The 20,834-nt window shown below is 45.0% G+C and overlaps 1 protein-coding gene across 5 annotated transcripts in view; it reads left to right on the top strand.

Moving 5' to 3' along the window:
* LOC109681673 (rho guanine nucleotide exchange factor 3) overlaps window positions 1-20,834 on the top strand; it is a 299,591-nt gene that overhangs the window by 115,457 nt on the left and 163,300 nt on the right. The window contains exon 1 of one of the 5 annotated variants that reach the window (XM_074044009.1): window positions 7,098-7,253. The exons of the other annotated variants lie outside the window; for them this stretch is intronic. Coding sequence (XP_073900110.1) covers window positions 7,203-7,253 — 51 coding nt within the window. The 5' untranslated portion in view covers window positions 7,098-7,202. Of the gene's footprint in view, window positions 1-7,097; window positions 7,254-20,834 lie in introns of those variants that run through there. 5 annotated transcript variants of the gene reach the window in all.

Here is a 20,834-nt window from a genome sequence, read left to right as displayed (position 1 = left end):
GTGTGGGTAAAGTGCTCCCCCTCCTTGTTTATCTCCATCTGCGTTCCTGTTGGAAGTGCCCTGGCTATTGTCATGCTTGTAATTGCTTCTGGTTACGGCCATGTGGGCCTCATTGTCCACTATTCTGCCACAGAGTTTATTGTTAATGTCTGTGGTCTCCAGGAAGCTGCCTTCCACCTCACCAGGAAGTCTCCCTTAAAGGGATAGCATCCAGGCAGAGAGCCCTGAAAGGGAGGAGGTGCTGCCCCTCCAGCTAGGACTTTTTGGGTCCCTTAGGTGGAACTGAAGCCCTTTCCCAGGATCCGGTTTGGCTTGCTGTTTTCCAGTGTATGGGTGATGCCATTCTGATTTTTTATTTAAGCGGGGGAACAAATGGCAATATTTATTCTTCATGTACGAAAATCCACTTTCACTTTTGCATAGGTCCAGCCAGTTCTCTGCATCATGGGAGCCAATAGGCTTTTTGATCTCCTGGCATTTTCTTAAGGGTGTTTTTGTAGAACTCTTAAAATTTTTAGATGGACACAGTGATTTTGGAGAAATATGGATTATACCATTTAAATACAGGGCTTGGGGCATGACTCAAGTGGTAGATAGCCTACCTAGCATAGGTGAGGCCCTGGGTTCAATCCCCAGTTCTGCAAAATCAAAATAAGAAATAATTAGAACTGGTGGAGTGGCTCAAGTGGTAGAGTGTCTGCCTTGCAAGCATGAGGCTGTAAGTTCAGATCCCAGTGCCACCAAAATATACACACTAGGGCAGTTGGGTGTGGTGGAGCATGCTAAGATCCCAGCACTCAGAAGGATGAGGCAGGAGGATCACAAGTTTGAGGCTGACCTGGGCTACAAAAAAATAGACAAGTACACACACATACATTTTATTTCAGTTTTAGCCACCCATTTTTACTCTATTGGAAGAAAGAGGGGAAATGGAACCTTGCTAATTTCTATCCCCCCTGCCCTTTGATTCTTCTCCTCCTTCTCTTTTTATGGTGCAGGCTCTCTACTGCTGAGCCACAACCCCACGTTCCATTGCCTTTTTTTTTCTTTTTAATTAGCTGCCCAATGGACAGCTCTCAGTCAACTCAGGGTAAACATCAAATTGTGTATTTCAGATTTGGAACCACCTTTCCAACTTGATAAGGACAATTTGAACCAGTGTCCATAATTACATTTAAAAAACTTCTTCTCTTGGAAAAGAAAAAGAAATGATTACTGTGCTTCTGTCTTTTTTTCTTACATTTTATTGTAAAAAGTTTGAAATTCCACAAAAATAGAATAGTATGATGGTGCTCAGTGTCACCATAATCCTTTGTTCTGCTTTTAAACACTTGTCAGTTGGTGTCCTGGAGTCCTCCCTACAACCCTGAGCGGGATAAAGGAAGTATTATCCCGTTACACATGATGACACCAGGGGTCAGGGATGTTAAGTGACTTAACCAGTAAATGGCAAAGCCAGAAATCTCACATCCCCATTTTAATGCACTGTCCATTATTGTAGCCAGTCAGTCCCAGAAATTATCCCTAAGGAAACATCTACAGTCAAAATAATGGTGAGAAACTTTTTAATAAAAATGACTTTTGCTTTTGCCAGAAATTGAGTGTGTTGGGTTGTTTTTTCTTTTAAGCAAATGACTTCTTAAAGTCCTCCTTAGTATTCAGTGTAAGCAGCAGAAATACCATCCCCATCTCCATTTCATATTTTCCACTTCTAGCCAGATTTGGCAATCCAGTGCCAAACAGTAACTCTCATTTCCAAGTAAGGAAGCTCTTTGGCTGACAGATATCAGCTAATCAGGTTTTGAACCTAATTTTTCTTCCTAAGAATTGGGCAGAGGTCAGCTACCCACAGGAGTTTCACTTTTTAACTGACAGTATAAGGAAAGGAAGTTGACAGTCCCTTGAAAAAGTCATGCCCGGGGGACTCATGTTTCTAAGAAATAAATCTAATGGGCCTCTTTGCAAGCAACCCCATGAGCTCCATGCAGAAATTCTTCAGGATGCCCATGTTAGCAAGGAAGGTAGAATCTGGAGATCCAGCCAGGGCTGCTTCATAGCTAGGCTTCCCCCAAAAGAAGATGGCTTTCCTTTTCTCCTGTTCACTTTCTAAAACAGAAAACAGAAATAGAAAGTCTATGTATCAGTTGCCAAAGCAGTGTGAGGAATTTGGTTATAAAAGTTCCAGTTTGTTTAGAGAGAAAAAATACAGCCATTAAGCGATGGCTTATAATAAAACCATCTCAAGATGAGCCCTAGTTAGCACTGTGTGGAGGCATCCATGGTTGGAGCCCTGGCCTGGAGCGGTGTCTGTCTGGACCCCTTATTTGCTCACAGTTACGGAGGGGGAGCAGAGTAGTTGTCCAGGCTTTGCTTCTGGCACAGAGGAGTGGATATGAAGACTTTCAATAAAAGTATCTGACCACAAGTAAGCTCCAAGGCTCTGCATATTGTGCAGTTCTTCTTCTTTCTCACTGATTTGCTGTGGGTTTGCCTCTCTGCCAACTTACCACCACCGCAAAGTCTTGCTGTAACTCCCCTCTCAACCGCAGCAGAAAATTTTGAGTTTCCCTGGCCTTACCTGAATTTGATCATAACCTTAGAAGCCTGTGATGTGTGAAGTAGCGCTGTTCTGACGTCTAACCCTGGTTAAATGGACAGGCTTTGTTAATTTGGTCACAGTTACTATCCCATTTCTACTCAGATTGTTTTGCTTCCTCCTTTACATTTCTGTTTGTGGAATTATTAGAAATTTCAGGCATCAAATGGATATGGTTAAAGACTTTGAGACTCTTCTAAGTTTTTGTGACATCTTTGGCATCTTAGGTCCAAATAGGAGAGAGATTAAGGAGTCAGAATGAATTTTAGAGGGAAAGAACCACCATCTCTTGCTTTTTTCTTTTCTTTTCTTTCGAGACAGGGTTATACTACATAGTCCAGCCTGGCCTTGAACTGGTAGTTCTGCTTCAGCCTCCCCAGTGCTGGGATTACAGGCATGCCTGACCACATCAGACTCTTGCTAACTCTTATTTTGTTTGTTTTTTGGTGGTACTGGGATTTGAACTCAGGGCCTTGTGCTCGCTAGGCAGGTGCTCTAACATTTGAGCCACACCCCTAGCCCTTTTGACTTTGGTTATTTTTCCAGTAGGGTCTTGCATTTATGTCTGGGCTGGCCTGGACTGCAATCTTTCTATTTACATTTCCTGCTTAGCTGGGATAACAGAGGCACACCACTGCACCTAGCTTGTTAGTTGAGATGATGGGGGTGGGGGGTGGTCTCTTAAACTTTTTGCCTGGGCTATTCTTTACCTCTTTAGTAGCTGGGATTACAGATGTGAAACACGGCACACAGCTACTTGCTAACTTTTGATGAAGAAAGAATTCTCCTGAAATCTAACCATTTTGCAAATGAAATTCTCACAACCCTAATCAATATGTTTCTTACAATATCTTTGATAAAGAAACTGCTTAGAACCTCTCATCAGAAAATGCCCTCTCATCAGCTAGATAGAATAACAACACAGGAAACATAGCATCTTGGTTCCACAAAGTGTCATCTTAGCTCAGTCCCCATTTTTGTGCTGGACTAGCAAGAGATAGTCACCAGTTTGGGTGTTTAACCAGGCATGGGAACACAGGGGTCAGTCTTTACATCATAAGTACCTTGTAGGTAGTTTCCCACATAGAAATATAATTATTCAGCTCTGCACACTTTAAAGAAAAAGATTGAACTCTGAGAACTTACGCCCCTGCAATTTCATAGTTGTGTGTTTTTTTTTTTTTTTCATTTAACATCTCTCTAACCTGGGTAAGCTTTACCTTGGATGGCTGTGGAGTGGAGCTTTAGAATGTAATTTTTCTAAGAGGCAAGTTAATTGTCCCATTGTGAGAGATCCTTTTCTTTGCCAGTGGATTGGGGTCCAACATGTCAGATTCTTGAATATCTAGAGCAGGTTTCTGGCTGGCTTTTCAGGGAGCTGTAGACATGTGAGTAGCAGGTCTGATGTCAGACCAAGAGGCTCCGTTCCTGACTAACCTCTCCACCTCTAGGACCTGAGCTATAAGTGGACTTATGCTACTCTTTTGGGTCTCAGTTTTTAAAAGTCTGCAAAGTATAGATAATATTATTAAAGCCTACTTTGAGATTGTTGTGGGGAGCAAACAAAAACATACATGATAAGGGCTCATGTTAAAACATCAAAATCATCAGTCATAGGCCAGGCCAGGCATGGTGGTTCATGCCTGTAATCCCAGCTACTCAGGAAGAGGACACAGGAGGATTGAGGCTCAAGTACAGCCCAGCAAGAGCCAGAAACCCTATGTCAAAAACAAGCTGGGCATGGTGGTGTACGCCTTCATTCCAGCTACTCAGGAAGCTGAGGTAGGAAGAGTTTGAAGCCAGCCTGGGTAAAATTAGCAAGAACCTAGCTCAAAAACAAACTTAAAAGCAAAGACACTGGGGAGACTCTGAGTCAATCCCTGGACTGAAAAAAATAAAGTAAAATAAAACCTGCAGTGACAATGTATAGTTTCAGTAATTGTGAAATTGATGGGTTAATTTCTGCACACAGGTGCACTTTGAGCATGAGTTAAGTGCAGAGAGAAGAGGAATGAAATAGCAGCATTTCAAGTGCATCTTATGTGTGCAGGACGTCCACAGGGCAGGGGCTGAAGGAATTGATGTTCTCCCATGCAGTGGGGTATGTGGCCTTTGCTTTTGGGAACTTTATCCCCGATCTCGAAGGCATTCAGGTTTGTGACCCCCTCTGTCTGTGCCTGGCTTTTCCCTAGGGGAACTGGGGACTGCAGCAGGACTGTGGGAAGGTTCACTTGTCTACTTTCTATTCTTCTGTATGGCTTGACTACATTATCATGACACTTCGTTACTTCTAGAATTCAAAAGCCACTAGCAAAACCTATTTGAATACTTTGCAGGATCCTAGATGCTAACAGAGAAAACTGTTCCTTTGTGAGCTCCCATTCTGGCAGCTTCAAATAGACTTGAACTTGGCAGGTCAGGAGTCGCTTCTTCCTGACCAATTTCATTGCTGGAGCTCTTGTTTCTGGTCAGGGCGGAAGTGGCAGCAGAGGAAGTGGCTGTGCCCTGGCCTTTCCTTCCTTTTTGAGGGCTGTGCCACTGTTGCCTGCCAGGGCGTCCCTCCTGGCTTCCAATCTCTCCCATTGCCACCGTCCCCTGAGCCCACCCAGGTCTAACCCCTTCCACTCAGAGCTGCAGCCCACAGTTTTCGGTTCTTCTTTCTTGTTCACTGTCATCACCCGGAAGCCAGGTTGAATCATTCTAGGTATTAGTTGAGATGAAGGTGCCCTCCCTCCCCAGAAAAGAAAGAAACTGTAGTGTGCTCAGGTCATTTCATATGTCGCTTGGATGCTCACTGGGGGTCTTGGCAGTGGCTTGCTCACAGATTCTCAGGAAAGAAGGGACCAGGCTCAGAGGACTGGTATTTCTCACTAGTGGAGTTGATCTCAGGTTGTTGATTGGCTGTACAAATGTAGAACACTTCCTGTGCAGAGGCTGGAGCAAGAAGCCTTCTTAGAAATGCCTGCTCTTGTTCCCCTCTGGCCACTGTGCAACCCCACTTGCTTTGTGGTGTTTTATTGTGCTGAGGGAAATAGGGCATCCCGTGGGCCTTCTGAAGCCCACTTTTTGGTGGGGATTGGCATACACTACTTACTGAACACTGGGTGCCACTCCCAAGGTGAACCAGATGCTCAACATGCACATTTTTACAGTGGTTTCACTTCCTTCTTTCTTCAAACAGGTGTGACCCCCCACTCACATTCCTTGATATAAGAGCCAAGCCTGTCAGAGCAGGCTTCAGGTCTAGCCAACCATTTGCATTACTTTCAAAGCATGCTGGGGTCCTCACCTGGTCTTCTTTCTCCAGCACCCCTCAGAGCTGCTCCTGTGTCTTGTGCTCTGAGAAACCTCAGACTTTGTTTCCATAAGGAATAAATTGACCAGGCTCAGTTAATTCTTAACTCCCTCTGCAATTTTTGCAAATTCTTGACAGCCCAGATGGGGGCTTTCTCATAAGCTCTCAAGTCAGGCCTTGGGTTGACTGTCCTTCGGTGAGGCTAGCACTTGCTGTCCAAATGGATTTGCTCCCTGTGCTGGGTCCCCTGACCTTCCTCAGGGCTGAGACAGATGAAACTCTTTAAAATCTAGGCCTTTGTAAGAAAGCCTCAGGAAACCCCTTGCAGCTAAATGTTGCAATTAGGAAGATTTTTGCAAGTCATATTCTATCCCATTAGAGAACTAAAACAATATAAAAATTGAAAACTATGCTGGAGTTTTAATTGGATCTGCGACCTATGGCTCCATTGCATGGAGAGCAAGGGTGCTGGTGTGTTGTGGGGAGGAGGGTAGAACTGGGCATGGTTTTCACCCCAAACCTTGTAGGTCACAGTGAGACTGGCTGCCTTATCCAAGGGAGTCTGGGTTTTGCAAAAAGTAGGAGACTGGGCCAAAGTGTTTCTCCTGGGGAGATCCCCAGTCCCTAAAATGAGAAATGTCAGCTGTGAGGTCCTTCCTTCCAAAGTAACTCCGAGGAGAGCAGGAAGGTCTCTTGTGTCCCTTGACAAAAGCCAAAAGGGAGATTTCCAGAAGCAGCTGTTCTGAAAGGGCTCTGGAGGGGAGATGCCAGATTTGTATAAGTAAAAAGAAAGAAACGGATGGGCGTCTGATTGCTTTTAAGTTGGGACTCAGTGTGTGCACTGTGTCCTGGGCAGGGCGTGACATTGAAGGGCACCATTGATTCCTCATTGAATACCCAAAGCTGTGCTCCCACCTCTAACTCCGGGTCTGCAGAGCTCACACGTCCCCTAGAGATGCCGGATGGTCACCCAAGCATGGCATTAGGTGGGGACCTAGTGAGCATTGTTCTCTTACTGCAGTCTGGGAGTTGTTAGCCAGAAACTGAATTTCTGCTGTGCCTTTGAGTGTCAAAAGACAATGTGTGCCCTGAAAGAGCAGCTGCCACAGGCAAGGAAACCACTGGAGGTGGCGAGCTCCGGGCTGGTGCGGCTCTCAACTTCTGACACTTATAACTGATGGCCCCTGTCACTTCCTGTCATGCAGCCCAAGTGGCGGGGAGGAGTTCCTTCAGGGAAACCATGCTCAGTGCTGCTCAGAGAATCCCCTCCGCAAGGCTTCGCTGTGGTTAGGGGCTGGGGTGTCCGGGTGGATGAGCACGGAGCGCCCCATGGTGTGGTGCTGCCTCTTTGTCCATGCGCAGGTAAGCTCTCTGCTGCTCCCCAGCCAAGGATGGACCCTACCAAGCCTCCCTGTGCCAGGAGCTGAGAGGTGGGAGGGTGCAGTCAAAGCAACTGAGGGTTGCTATTAAAAACCCAAGGATGATGGAGCCTGATTTCTGCCTCACTTCAGTATGAATCAGGAAAGAACGGTGTGGTTGTGTTTAAGACTGCAGTGGTGTGCATGGTTGGTTGGGAGGGTGACCCAGGTGGTGTGCACTGCCGCCAGGGCCTCCTGTACCACTGTGATTGGAGGAGATCAAGGCAGGCGGCTGAGCACCTGTGCAATTTAAGTTGTATGAAAGACTCACTCTAAATAATGGGAAGGACAAAAGAGAGAGAGAAGGATGCACCTGCCTATGGTTTTAATATTTATTGCAAAGTGGTTTTTCCAAGATCATTTCTTCTTTGGATTGAGAGATGGCCACACTCAGTTTTAGAAGTTCGTTACTCTTGGAGCAGCTGTTCAGAGGTGTCCTGGAAGTGGTCCTGGTGTTGAGAACGTGTTTGATAAATGCTCTGTGGGTTCTTTGGCTTCTCCCTCAGAGCGTTGGTGCTTGGTTTGGTTTATCTTGGGAGGAGTGGCTGGAAATGTCTTCTTCGATGGGTTGAAGATGGTTAAGAACCCTGAAGCTTACTCTCCCTTTGTCTCTTTTATTTAGATTTGTTTGTGTAAGGGTAGGTTTTGAGGTTTTAGATAAGCCAAAATTACTTCTTAAAGGAAATGCCCATCACTTTTCCTATTCCTTTCATCAGAATTATGTTTCTGGCACTGATTGTTGCAATCCTAGCTCCAATTCTTGTATGTGACCATTACAGACATTTTTACTGTGGCAAAATCCATATGACATTAAATTTGCGCTTTTCACTATTTGAAAGCATATAGTTCAGTGGTAATAAATGCATTCATAATGTCTGCAGCCATCACTGCCATCCTCTCCAGAACTCTTTGTCTTGTAAAACTGAAACTCTGTTCTCATTAAACAGTAACTCCCTCATCCCCTCCACCAGCCCCTGGCAGCCTCCATTCTACTGTCTAGCTCTGATTTTGACTAAGTGCCTCGTACAAGTTGAGTCAAGCCAGGTTTGTCTTTCTGTAATTGGCTTATTTCATTTAGTATAATATCCTCAACGTTCCTCCATAGAATTTCCACTAAGGCTGAATAATACTCTATTTTGCATATAAACCACATTTTGCTAATTTATTCACCCTCAGTAGATGCTTGGGTGGCTTACGTGTTTCAGCGTTGTGAATGATACTGCTGTGAACATGGATGTGCAAACATCTTTTTGAGACTCTGCTTTTAATTTGGGAGGGGTATATACCCCAAAGTGGAGTTACTGGATTATAAGATTTATGAGGAACCACCACCCTGGTGTCCCCAGCATCTGTGCCATTTTGCATTCCCACCGTTTCTCTGCATCCTTGCCAACAGTTGTTATTTTCTAGGTTGGTTGTTTGTTTTGCTAGTAGCCAACCTAATGGGTGTGTAAAGTGTGAAGGGATTTTTTTATTTCTCTAATGATTTGTGATGCCGAGCATCTTACCTTTTCATACACATCCTTGCCATTTGTGTGTCTTCTGTAGAGAAACGTCTATTTGAGTCCTTTGTCCATTTTTTAATCAGGTTTGAGTTTTGAGCTTTAGGATATATTTTTTTTCTAGATGTTTATCCCTTGTTAGATATACGATATGTAAATATTTTACCAGTTTTGGGTTTCATTTTTATTCTGTTGATATTGTACGTACATTTTCAATCTTCTCTTGTGACTTGAGTAAATTTCATTACCTTTCACTATTCTTTGTCCACTCTCACTAACCTCGCTGTTTGCTTGCTTGATAAAGAGTATTTTTTGAGCTTTTAAAATATGGAAATTGACACTTAAAATTATTCACTGCATGTGGATGGTTGTTACTGCAGTGTTAATAAGACCATAATACAGTAATAACTTAGATTTATGACATGCCTATCATGTTATTAAGCTCTTTTCTCATCTTAGCTTATGAAATTTTTATAGCACTGTAGGGATTCGCTACCATTGTCCCCTTTTGCAGATGGAAAAACTGAGATGATAACTTGCCTGTGGTCACCTAGCTGATTAGTGTGAATCCTGATCAAACCCAAACAGAATGAATCCAGAAGTCGCATCCGTAGTTGTTAGGTACTGTGTGGTGATTTTAACACCAGGACCCTTCCCAGATTTCCTACCAGGTACAGCACCTGCAGGAGCAGTTTTTCTTTCCAGTCCTTTGTAAAGTCATTCTATTTTGGTGGGTGTTTGGTGTGGTTCAGTAAGAGGCACCTATGACAAGTCACTTCTCCTCTGGACTCAGTTTCCCTATCTATCAAGTGGCAATGTCTCTAAACTCAGCTCTGATAGGAGTCTGTGGCGTGCAAGTATCTTACACAAAAAACAAATATTAGTTTTCATACCTGCCCTATTTGACACCAGATTTTTTTTTTTTTTTTGGCGGTACTAGGATTGGAACTCCAGGCTTCATCCTTGCTAGACAGGCTTTCTACCACTTGAGCTTTACCTCCAGCCCTGAAGCCAGCTGATTTAATGAGAGTTTTTAAGCACACATTTCCCATGAATATCAACTTGAACTCAAAATGTAATTGACTAGCTGGCTACTGACCTTTATTTTGCTCATGAAAATATTACTGAGTGGATTTTGATTCCTTAGCTCAGAGAGTCTCCAGATAGGTCTGGGAAAAACTGGGGCCTGGATATGGGAGGGAGAAGCTGGAAGAAGAGGGACACCTTCTAAGGTTCTCATAAATTCATCTTAGATTTAGCTAGAGTAGTTCTGTGTCTCTGGAGGGCTGATGGAGTGTGACGGGTAAGTGCCTGGGCTTCAGAACCAGGCTGGTGGAGATCTGAGTCCCAACTTTGCCTCTTACCAGCCAGGCCATCCAAGCCTTTCAGAATCTGGTTTTTCCTCTGTAAAATGGAGATAATAAACAGTGGGGATGTATGAGGAGTAAATGAAGTAACAGGATCAGCACTCAGCAAACATGCTCTGTGTCCCCTGTCATAGTGATTCTAGAGCTTGCTGGTGGTTTTGAGAGAAGCAAGTCCTTAGTGTGTGAGGGCTTAGCAGCAACAGGGCTGCAAAACACTGATGTCCTGAGTAACTGTGGACCAGATTTGATTTTGTGGAGGAACGAGCCACATGCTCCACGGAGGGACTTCATTTGAAAGCCCCTGTGCCAGCCATGTTTTTACAGCTTGCCCAGGACTCCAAGTGGGAAGGAAGGTGAGTCAAAGTAGATCCTGAAAAGGCCCTCTTGGTAGAACACTCAGATGTGTGACTCACAAGGGATGGTCAGGGTGGTGACCCCGACTGTCCACTGGGACAGAAACAATGGGTGGCTTCTGACCTAAATATAGCCATGTGGATGTCACTTAGGAAAACTGGTTCCCAGTGCTGGCAGGGTGGGCAGGTCTCTTGGGAAGAGCTCAGGAAGCAGGCTCTGGGAACCTCCCCATGCTCTGTCCGCCCTCTTTTCTGAGTAACCCCATATTCTAGCTTCCTGGCATCCCTAGTGCCACTCGTCCACTTGGCTGCCTGTATTGTTTCACCAGTTCTTCCCTGCCAAGCCCTGCCATTAGCCCCAGGTGCTCTCTGCACTGCTCTTCGTGGGGTGGGAGTCAGGAGTTTGGGGTCTAAGTTCAGTTAACTTTGGACAATGCTGACCTCCCTGGCACTAGGTTCTCCACGAAGGGGCAGTAGAGACATAGCTGTTACAAACCTGGATCCTGGAGGTTGCGATCCTCACTGTCACTTCCTTTGTGACTTTGTAAAGTTCCCTACTGGCTTCGGTTGCCTCACCTGCAGAGCGGGGATGCTTATGGGATCTTCTTCATGGGCTATGAAGTGTTGATGAAGTAGAGTCTGGGAAGCCCTTCAAATGAAGTGTCTCACTGGTGCTCAGAGGTGCGCACGTGATCCTGAGTGTGACTTGTTAGAAAGGGAATTTGATGTGAGTCTGTGTTTTCCCAAGTTCACTCCGTTTCCATGGCGGTCGGTGTACCATGTGTACTGTTAATTTTCACTTACTGCTTTGCTTTAAATTATCTAGGAGTTTTTTGGTTTGGGTGTTTTGGTTTGGTTTTAGGCATTAAGTTCATCCTAGGTAGTAATAATCAAAGGTTAGATATATTTTCCTAAGATACATTATAATAAGTGTACATTATAATAAATATCAATCAGCAAGAGGCTGACTGATTTTGTGACACACTGGAGTCCACTTCCCACACTTTTGGGGCTGCAGAATCAGTGGCTACCTGAGATCCAGGCTGTTGCCTGCTGGTGGTGTTGATTCTGCTCATCCCACAAGAGTGAACAGTGACCTCCTTTCATTCCTCAGCCTACTTTGTGCCTGCTTCTGCACCAGGTGCCCAGATGCCCAAAATACGGGTTTTTGTAACCTCTACTGTTCTCACTGAATGGCCCATTACCAACCTAGAGAGGAAGGGAGAGGAAAGCTACAGAACAACAATTTCTGAAATTCCACCTTCATGAGAAGTGAAAGAGGTCAGGGACACTCTGCCTGAAATCCCTGGATCTGGTTAAAGGAGACTGTTGTAGTCAGCTTTTGCTGAGTAACAACTCACCCCAGATGCCATGGCAAACAGACGCAAGCATTTATTTCTCAGCTCACAGGTGTGCTGGCTGGCTGGTGGGGGGGCCTACCCCTCATGGATTCACATGTGTATTTTCTTGTGGAGGTCAGAGCAGACGCACATGATGTCTTTTAAGCTGTGGACCTAGAAGTGGTACACTGTCTTCCACCCATAATGCATCAGTCAGTGCAGTCACAAACTGAAGCCATGGAGGTCAGGGGAGGTTGTAATCAGTCCGCCTGCACTTACTGAGTATTACCTCATGGAACACTCACCATGCTGGGGCAGGGAATAGGAGCAATAAATGATGGCAGGGATGAGGACAGCCAAACTGAGGCCCTGCGTGCATGAAGTCCTCAGTAAATAAAACCATGATGAGTCTCACCTGATTCTTCCAGAACACCTGTTGGAAAGGTACAGGTGTGAATGCCACCCTTACCTTGTTAAATGCATGTAATCTCCTGATGCAAGAAAGGGCAGAGATGGTGATGTGGGGGAGAGGTGGGCTTTGCACCTGAGAGTCTAGGGTTCTAATCTCTTCAGCCTTTATTTCCATGTATGTGTCGTGGACTGTTCTGGGTAGTACAAGTACTAAGAATTAGGCATGGGCGGGGCACACACCTGTAATCCTGGCTCCTCAGGAGGCACAGATCAGGAGAATTCAGGTTCAAAGCCAGTCCGGGCAAATAGTACTCTAGATCCTGTCTTGGAAAATGCCATCCGATAAAAGGGCTGGCGGAGTGGCTCATGTGGTAGAGTGCCTGCCTAGCAAGCACAAGGCACTGAGTTCAAACCAGTGCCACACACACACACAAAAAGAATCTCGCACGGTACTGGACCTGTCACAGTTTCTCCAAATCACCTGCACACTGCCCCTCTCCCTCGTCATGTGACTTTTGAGCATCTAGGAAATTGCACATACTTGGGAATATACCACACAGACTCCCAGCCCGCCGTGAAGAGCTGAGGTCTAATGATTTGCTCGGTCCCAGCTCCTTTCTCTTGCCTTCTTCCCCTTAAGAATCAATCTAGTGGAAAATACGTTTTGTGTGTTTGGATGTCGGGGTCACGACATCCAAAGTATGACTCATAAAAACTGGCCAGTGAGTGTTTTCCAAACGAGTGAGACCATAAAGGTGTTGGTGATATCTCATTTGCATGTGTGCATGGTCACAGAACTTTCCCACTTGGATACATTATAAAACTGAGACCCAGAGAGGTTAGTTCACTTGCCTAAAGGCACACAGCTAATAATAGTAATAATAAACAATGTTTTTCCCCCAAGCAGATGACTTATGCTCTGATGCAGTTAGATGTCATTCTCTCAGTACCTTTTGACAATAGTGCCCATTCTCATTTGTCAACTTTATGGGTCATGTTGCAAAATTTAGTTTCCTCATCTCTCATATCCCAAGCCAAAGATGTGGGTGACAGAAACATGTGTGCCATGCCTCAACTGCAGAACCATGTTGGGTGACAGAAACATGTGTGCCATGCCTCAACTGCAGAACCATGTTGGGTGAGTCATAGTCTTCCCTTTCTCTTGTGTGTCTCTGTCCTCACCCAGAGCTGTGTGTAGAGACTGCTGAGCTGGGGACATTTGTGCAAGACCAGGTCAAGTTGAAGATGGAAGGCGGAGTGGGGACAGAGCCCTGGAAATCTTATTTGGGGCCACCCTTCTATTCTTAGTTTCCAAGGCACTTTGTTCTCTGGTGCATTGTTTGCACAGCCACCAGGAAATCAGTCCCTGCTTGGGTCAGCGATGCCACTGCTTCCTGCCTGTGGCCGCCCAGGTAGGATGTGTGCTGGCCTGTTCTAGGGCTGATCCTTTGTCACCAGGGTGTTCTCATGCTGCCCAGCCTGTCTGTGTGGGGAAAGGTGGGGCAGGGAGGAAAAAGAGATCCCAGTGAGTCTAGTTTCCATTCCCTCCCGCCCCTCCCCCTCCCTTCTCTCCTTTCTTTTTTTTTCGTAGTAGGGTTTGAACTCAGGGCTTTGCACGTGCTAGGCAGGTGCTCTACCATATGAGCCACAACCCTACCCTTTTTGCTTTAGGTTATTTATCAGACAGGGTTTCATGCTTTTGCCAAAGGGTGGCCCTGGACCTTGCTCCTCCTAATTCTACTTACCAAGTACCTGGAATAACCGGCACAAGCCACCATGCCTGGCTTATCACTGGGATAGAGGATCTTGCTAACTTTTTTTCTTAGGGTGGCCTCAAACTAATCTCTGCCTTCTGAGTAGCTGGGATTACAGGCGTGGGACATCATGTCCCACTCCTGTTTATTTTTCTTTATAGCAATATTAACTGCAGTTATTTTTATGTAAAAAGAAAAGTGCTAAACTCCAGCTCTCCACAGAGCACTGTGTCCTTAGGAACAGCCTCATCCAATAGAAATAGAACACAAGCTGCATGTCTCATTTGAAATTTCCTAGTAGCCACATGAAAAGAAGCAAAGAGAAACAGGTGGTCATTTTGACGATCTATTGTGTTTATATCAGCATAGTCACATATTAGCATTTCAGTATGTAACTGGTGTAAAATTAAGTAGATATTTCACATTCTTTGCCTTTTATACAAAGTCTTCCAATTCCAGTACATATTGCATCCTTGGAGCACATCTCTGTTGGTACTGGCTACATTGCAAACACCAGTGACCACATGTGGCTCACGGTGGCTACCGGACAGTGCAAGTTTGAAGTGGCACTGCTGGGAGAGCTTATGACAGTGATGGATGCTTTATACCTGTTCTGTCTCAGACGGAGGTCATTAGTCACAGGGGACATCAAGCCCAGTAAATGTGGCTACTGCAGCTGAGGAGCTGAGTTTTTAATTCTGCTTAGATTATCTAATTTGATTTAATGAGCATGTAAATTTGAACAGATCTATGTACCTAGAGGCTACCATATTAGAGAGTGCGACTGTAGCAATTTGAGCTTCTTAGAGAAATAACAATTTAAGCAGACAGCGTGCTGCCATTTGATTGAAATAAATGATTTCCTTTGTTGAGGGCAGGTCTGGAAGAATGCAGAAGGACCTGATCACAGTGAGAGAGGAAGGAGTGGCTGGACTGGGAGACAGGTGTACTATTGGACAGACTATCCTTTTGGAATTAAACCCTATGCATTTGTATTACCTACTCAAAAAAGAAATATCTAAAAGAAAAGAAGGGGAAACTCTAAGGGGAGGGTGAATCAGAGAGGGGTTTCTAGAGGAGATAACCTTTGGACTGGGTTGTTGAAGATGCACAGAAGTCCTTCTGGCAGGAGGAAAGCTGAGGTAGAGGCAGGACCTGGCAGAATGTTTAGGCGTCTGTGTGCACGCTGTGGTGCGTACTCTGTGCATATAGCAGAGCGGTCATGGAGTCTGGATGTGCATGGGACTAGCCAGACTAGAGAGTTTTTGTCAGCAGTTTGGACTTAACTCTGTGAGTCACAGGAGCCTCTGATGGTTGGAAGGAAGCAGAAGGGACAGGATTGTATTTGCTGAATGACAGCTTTCGCACAGTAGAGGACAGTCTGAAGCCCTGGCTCTCAAAGTGTGATCTTAGGATCCCTAGGACATCCCAAAACCCGGGGACAAGTTTTCTTCCTGTGTCTTCCAAAATGACAAATCACAGCAAATAGATTTCAGGAGCAGGTGTGTGAATCCTCCTATCTTCCAGGTAGCCAGATGTTGAGGAGAATAGGCAAAATTAAAACAATGCTACTCTTTTCACTATGTTTTAGAAAATCTAGTTAGTGTCCATTAAAATATGATAATTAGAGCAACAGATAGTATGCTTAATTTTTAAAAAGCTGATACTTTTTAAAGTTCTGAATTTTATTTTCTAATGCTGTTGATATTGATTGATTTAATCCACATAAACAAAAGCTCATTGGGGGGGGGCCTCAATTATGTTTAAAAGTCTGAAGGGGTTCTGAGACCTAAAAACAGCAACCATTGGGCTAGAAACAGGAGGCCCTATGTGCTGTGACTCTGGCTGGACCATGGTGGACATGGAGCTCCCAGTGTGAGCCAGATAGGAGGCAGGAGTCAGTGGTGCTGGAGCTGATATGTGGTCCACACCCCTAAGGGAACCATGTGGCCTGGGCGGGGTGTGCAAGGGGCTACTCAGAGGGTGGATCAGTTTTGAGTGACAGGCATGTTGGGGCACGTCCTGTACACCAGTTTCCCACTGATGGTTGTTTCTGTGATTTCCAGTTCTTTGCCATTGTAAACATTCAGGACAGGTCTCCGAGTGTCTGGGGGCAAGGCTTACCTAAAGCCTCTCCCTAAAGCCAGGCCGAGCAATGCCACCCATCTGCAGCTTGTCTGGAAGCTGTGAGTGGCCTGATGATCTCTGGTCTATCCCCAGCCTTGGGTGAGGACCAGCCTCTTCAACCCTCAGATTGTTGGACTTTAATTTTGCCAGTCTGAGGGTGTGGCATGGCTAAATCTTGTTTTAACCCCTCCCACACCTCCATTCCCACCTTGGAGAATAACATAGGAAGTCTGAATTATAGACAATTCAGGAAAAGGCTCTTCTTAATCTTTTTCCCTCTCCCTTTCTCTCTCTGTATGTACACACAGATCAGATTCTGTATTCTGGTTCCCTGGGTAAGGAAGAAGTCAAAAATTGGAACACTAATCTTTGTTTAGGTACACATTTCTCAGCCAAGTATTCTTGAGGTGCTTGCTGTAATTTGGGCTTATGGGGCCCTTGGTGAAGAAGAAGCAAGCAGGCCTTGTTCTGTTATCTGACCTAGGCTGGTGTTTGGGGTTAGGCCCAGTCTGAGGCATCACACAGACATCTGAGGCCTGGGGCACACAAATGCAATGTGAGTATGTGAACTGCCTTCCCTGAGCTGCTCAGGTGCCCTTACCTGGGTTAGGCCTCCCTATAGGCTGGAAACCAGAACCCTGTTCCCAGCCAGCAGTCTGTGTGGCCACACTGGGACCTGCATTTAGAAGGTCTGTGTGCTTGGGTTTTAGGGCTCTGTTGTGGTTGGGGACAAAGGACCCCTGTTTTCATTTTGTTCTGGATCCTGCAAAGTATATAGCCAGCCTTGCTTGGAGCATCTTGGTGCCTAGAGTAGAAGGGTATGACAGAGGGTATACAGCTGCATGGTAGCATTATTTTTCCTGCTTTGGAAGATACGAGGACTGTGCCGTACTGTGAGCCTCAAAATTCCTTAGGATGAAACATTCATTTTCTTGCTTCATACATTTCTTTTCCTTTTCTTCTCTCTCTCTCCCCCACCTTCTCCATGATGTTGGAAATAAAGACCCTCTGGTGCTGAAAACAAACACACAAGAGACAGAAAATCTTCAGAAGGCAATTTCTTTTTATCAAGAGGGTGCAAGCTGTGCTCACTACAGCTAAGCAAACACGCAAGCATAGATGGCTGACAGTGGTTCCTCCTTATATCCATGATGCAGTCGTACCTGCTCCTCACCTGGAATTTGTGCAGGTCAAAGGTTCACAGTTGTTCCCGATTGGCTAAAAGAATTGGGGGATGGATTAGGGCATACAGTTTGGAGCGCAATGGAGTTATTCAGGAATCCAGAAAAAGAAGCAAGGACCCTTTAAACATGTAAGTCATCTAAGATGGTGACCTGAGGAATTTTTAAGTAATCTAAGAGGATAGCAAATACTTTGATAGAAAAGATCATTTTTCTTACAATTTCTCCCTCTTTTAATTTAAATTCTTTTCTTCAAACTCATTTAGGAGCCGCTGGCTCTCGTGTTCCTGCGTTTCTAATAGAAACAAGTTATTTTGGTAGGGTGGGGGCAGGGGGTGATTGTTTGGTGAGGGCTGTCTCAATTAACCGTTGTATTAGTCCTCGGACACAAGGAATTATGCAGCATCCTACTAAAATTAAAACTCCAGCCACTACGATCAAGGAGGTTAAGATTGAGGTCATCCAGCCCTTCCATCTCTCAAACCAGTTTTCCATTAAGTCAGTGAAGGGACCATTTATAGCTGAGTTTTCAGCTAGCTCATTAGATAGGGATGTTAATCCCTGTAGGGTCTTAGTAATCATTCCATCAGGGGCTGTATTATTTGGTATATACATAAACATGAAACTCCAGTCATTATGCAAACTTCTCCCTTTTTGGGCAACATCATGTCTAATGCTAGCCTGTTCTCCCAAGCCATCTGGCTAGTTGGTTCCAATTGCTCTGCTATTCCTTTGATGGCATCCCAACAAACCTTTGTTGGTTATAATAAATATAATTAATCCAATCAACATTTTTATTTGTAGTGGACCACCAGAAGAGAACTGATTCAAATCCTGCCTCAGTTTGATTTCTGGCTTTAAATTCGTTTGGCACCCTCTAGGAACCCCAATGGTATCAATGTAAGCGTGGGGATCAAAGGAGCCTCTGTGGCTGGCTGCAGTGTCTATGTCTGTATCTCTCCTTTTTCTAGATGTGTGGCACAGGCTGGGAATCTAAATGCTAGGGTGAGAGGGATTGCTAACTGCTCCAGAGCACAGGTGCCTGCCCAGTTACCTGGAAGAGTCTCATGTAAAGGTCCTCCGCAGTACCACCAGACATCAGCTCTGCCCACTGAGAGTGTGGACTGGTTTGTGAGGCTGTTGAAGGACTGGCTTTCACTGCATCCCATCAGGTTTCCCGCATTTGTCAATCATCCCCCCTGTCTGCTGAGACATGTGGTATAATTGATGTCTAGGGCGAGTGACCCTATAGTCCTTGGGGGCTGACCCATAGGACCTCTGACCTCTGGGAATAGTAGTGACAGCGTCTGGCAGGGTTTATTGCCCCAAGCCGTGGCATCCTGAAACAGAGCCAGCATGCAATGTATTTCATCTCGGTCCAAGGACTGTCCTAATGAAAACAGGACCACCTGAGACTGGTCTCCCAGTAGCACAAACATAGCATTGCTCTTATTTAATGTACGAACAGAATATTTTATCCATCCCATCCAAGCATTTGCATCTCCGTACCCAATTTCAGTAGCCACAGTTTGTCTTAGGTCCTTGGCTTCTACTACAGTTACCTGAGTTCAAGTGTTGTATAAACATGAAGGTAACATTGGGGCAGAGGTAGAACTGAGTGTCACCTAGGAGGGTTTGGGAGCTAGATGGAGCTCAAGGCACCTTAAAGGGTCTGTTCCTGAGACATCCACCCCCAACCCATATTTGCGAAATATGGATAGTTCCTTTGTCATACTCCAAGAGCTTTCTATGACTGATCTAAGTGGGTCACACTGTTTACCTTTGCAAGAAGGAGAGGGGTGTGTCCAAAACAGCTGTAATTTTGACTGTAGTCTGTCGATTATTTTGTATGGTGGAAATCAGAGTCTTTCCAGTGCCCTGGGGTCTAGTCCAGCCCTTAGGATTTTCATAAAAGAGAGAAGTGTATCCTTTATGCCCAGTGTTCCACCCCACATCCGTCCACTCTGAACAGATACCAGCTTCCCTTTAGGTCCCGGGATGGGACACATATAAAGGGAGCATCCTTGGAGTTGGAATTGGGATGTAAAGTCTCCGAAAGGAAGGACATGACTTGCTTCTAATTCAACAATTAAGGGAAAAGTACTCTGAGTTATATTAATAGTAAGCATACTATTTCCCAAATGGAAAAGAAAGAATATTTTCACTGTAGTGTTTTTAAAGTCACTTTGGTGTTGCCTGGATGTGAGAGCACAGCCCATTGTTCCTTCTGGTTAGATTGGGGCACCTTCTTTACCCAGGTGTGATGAGTCCACCCCCGTTCCATGGTTCAGACAGCTGTCTCCATGGTCAGCAGGACCAGGAAGGGTCCATCCCAAGCTGGCTCAAGTTTATTTTCTTTCCAGGCCTTGATCAGCACATAATCGCCAGGCTGGTGTGGGTGAACGGGAAAGTCAAGTGGAGGAGCCTGTGCTTATAACCAATTGCAAACAATTTGCAAGTCTGTGCTGACCAATTGTTAGGGAGTCAGCCTGATTCTATTATAGTCAAGGCCTACCCATTATGTCTTTTTCCCTCAATTGCCCAAGAGGGTCCACCCACAAAGAAATGGAACCCATTTTGGAAAGGAGTTTCCCCAAGGTCTGGCCTTACTTTCGTTTGGTTTTCAGAAATATGTAAACATTTATGTGCTTCTACTTCCTGCTTCTCCTTTCAAGAAAGTGGCTGGATTTAGGGCCTCAGTTGCTTTTAAGGTGTCTGCTTTAGTTTCTCTGCATTGAGGGCAACAAATGCTAACTAACTTTTTAGGTGTCTTGCCTATCCTCATATCTCCCTTGTGTGCTCTCGCTTTTATCTTGTGCTCAAAGTCCAATCCCCTTGTTGTGTTTGCCCTTGATCTAATGTCCGCATATGAGGGAGAACATACGATGTTTGGTCTTTTGGGCCAGGCTAACCTCACTCAGAATGATGTTCTCCAATTCCATCCATTTACTTGCAAATGATAAGATTTCATTCTTCTTCATGGCTGCATAAAATTCCATTGTGTATAGATACCACATTTTCTTGATCCATTCATCAGTGCTGGGGCATCTTGGCTGTTTCCATAACTTGGCTATCGTGAATAGTGCTGCAATAAACATGGGTGTGCAGGTGCCTCTGGAGTAACCTGTGTCACAGTCTTTTGGGTGTATCCTCAAGAGTGGTATTGCTGGCTCAAATGGTAGATCAATGTTTAGCTTTTTAAGGAGCCTCCAAATTTTTTTCCAGAGTGGTTGTACTAGTTTACATTCCCACCAACAGTATAAGAGGATTCCAAGGAACTTTCTTAATTCTTGTTTTGTTCCTGGGAGAGGGAGACCAGTGGTTCCTTCTATTCTTTCTGGACCAATCCTTCATTGGCCCTTACTGATCAAATGTCCCAATATTTTATTTCAGTCTCAGCAAATTGTAACTTATTCTTTGAAATACAAAGTCCCTGGCTTCCCAGGAAACTTATAAAGCTAATGGTTGTGTTAATCACTTCCCCCTGATT

Source organism: Castor canadensis, chromosome 10 (genome assembly GCF_047511655.1).
Source record: "Castor canadensis chromosome 10, mCasCan1.hap1v2, whole genome shotgun sequence".
Lineage (NCBI taxonomy): Eukaryota > Metazoa > Chordata > Mammalia > Rodentia > Castoridae > Castor > Castor canadensis.
The sequence above is the reverse complement of the archived record's forward strand: the minus strand, read 5'-3'. Positions and strand labels throughout refer to the sequence as shown.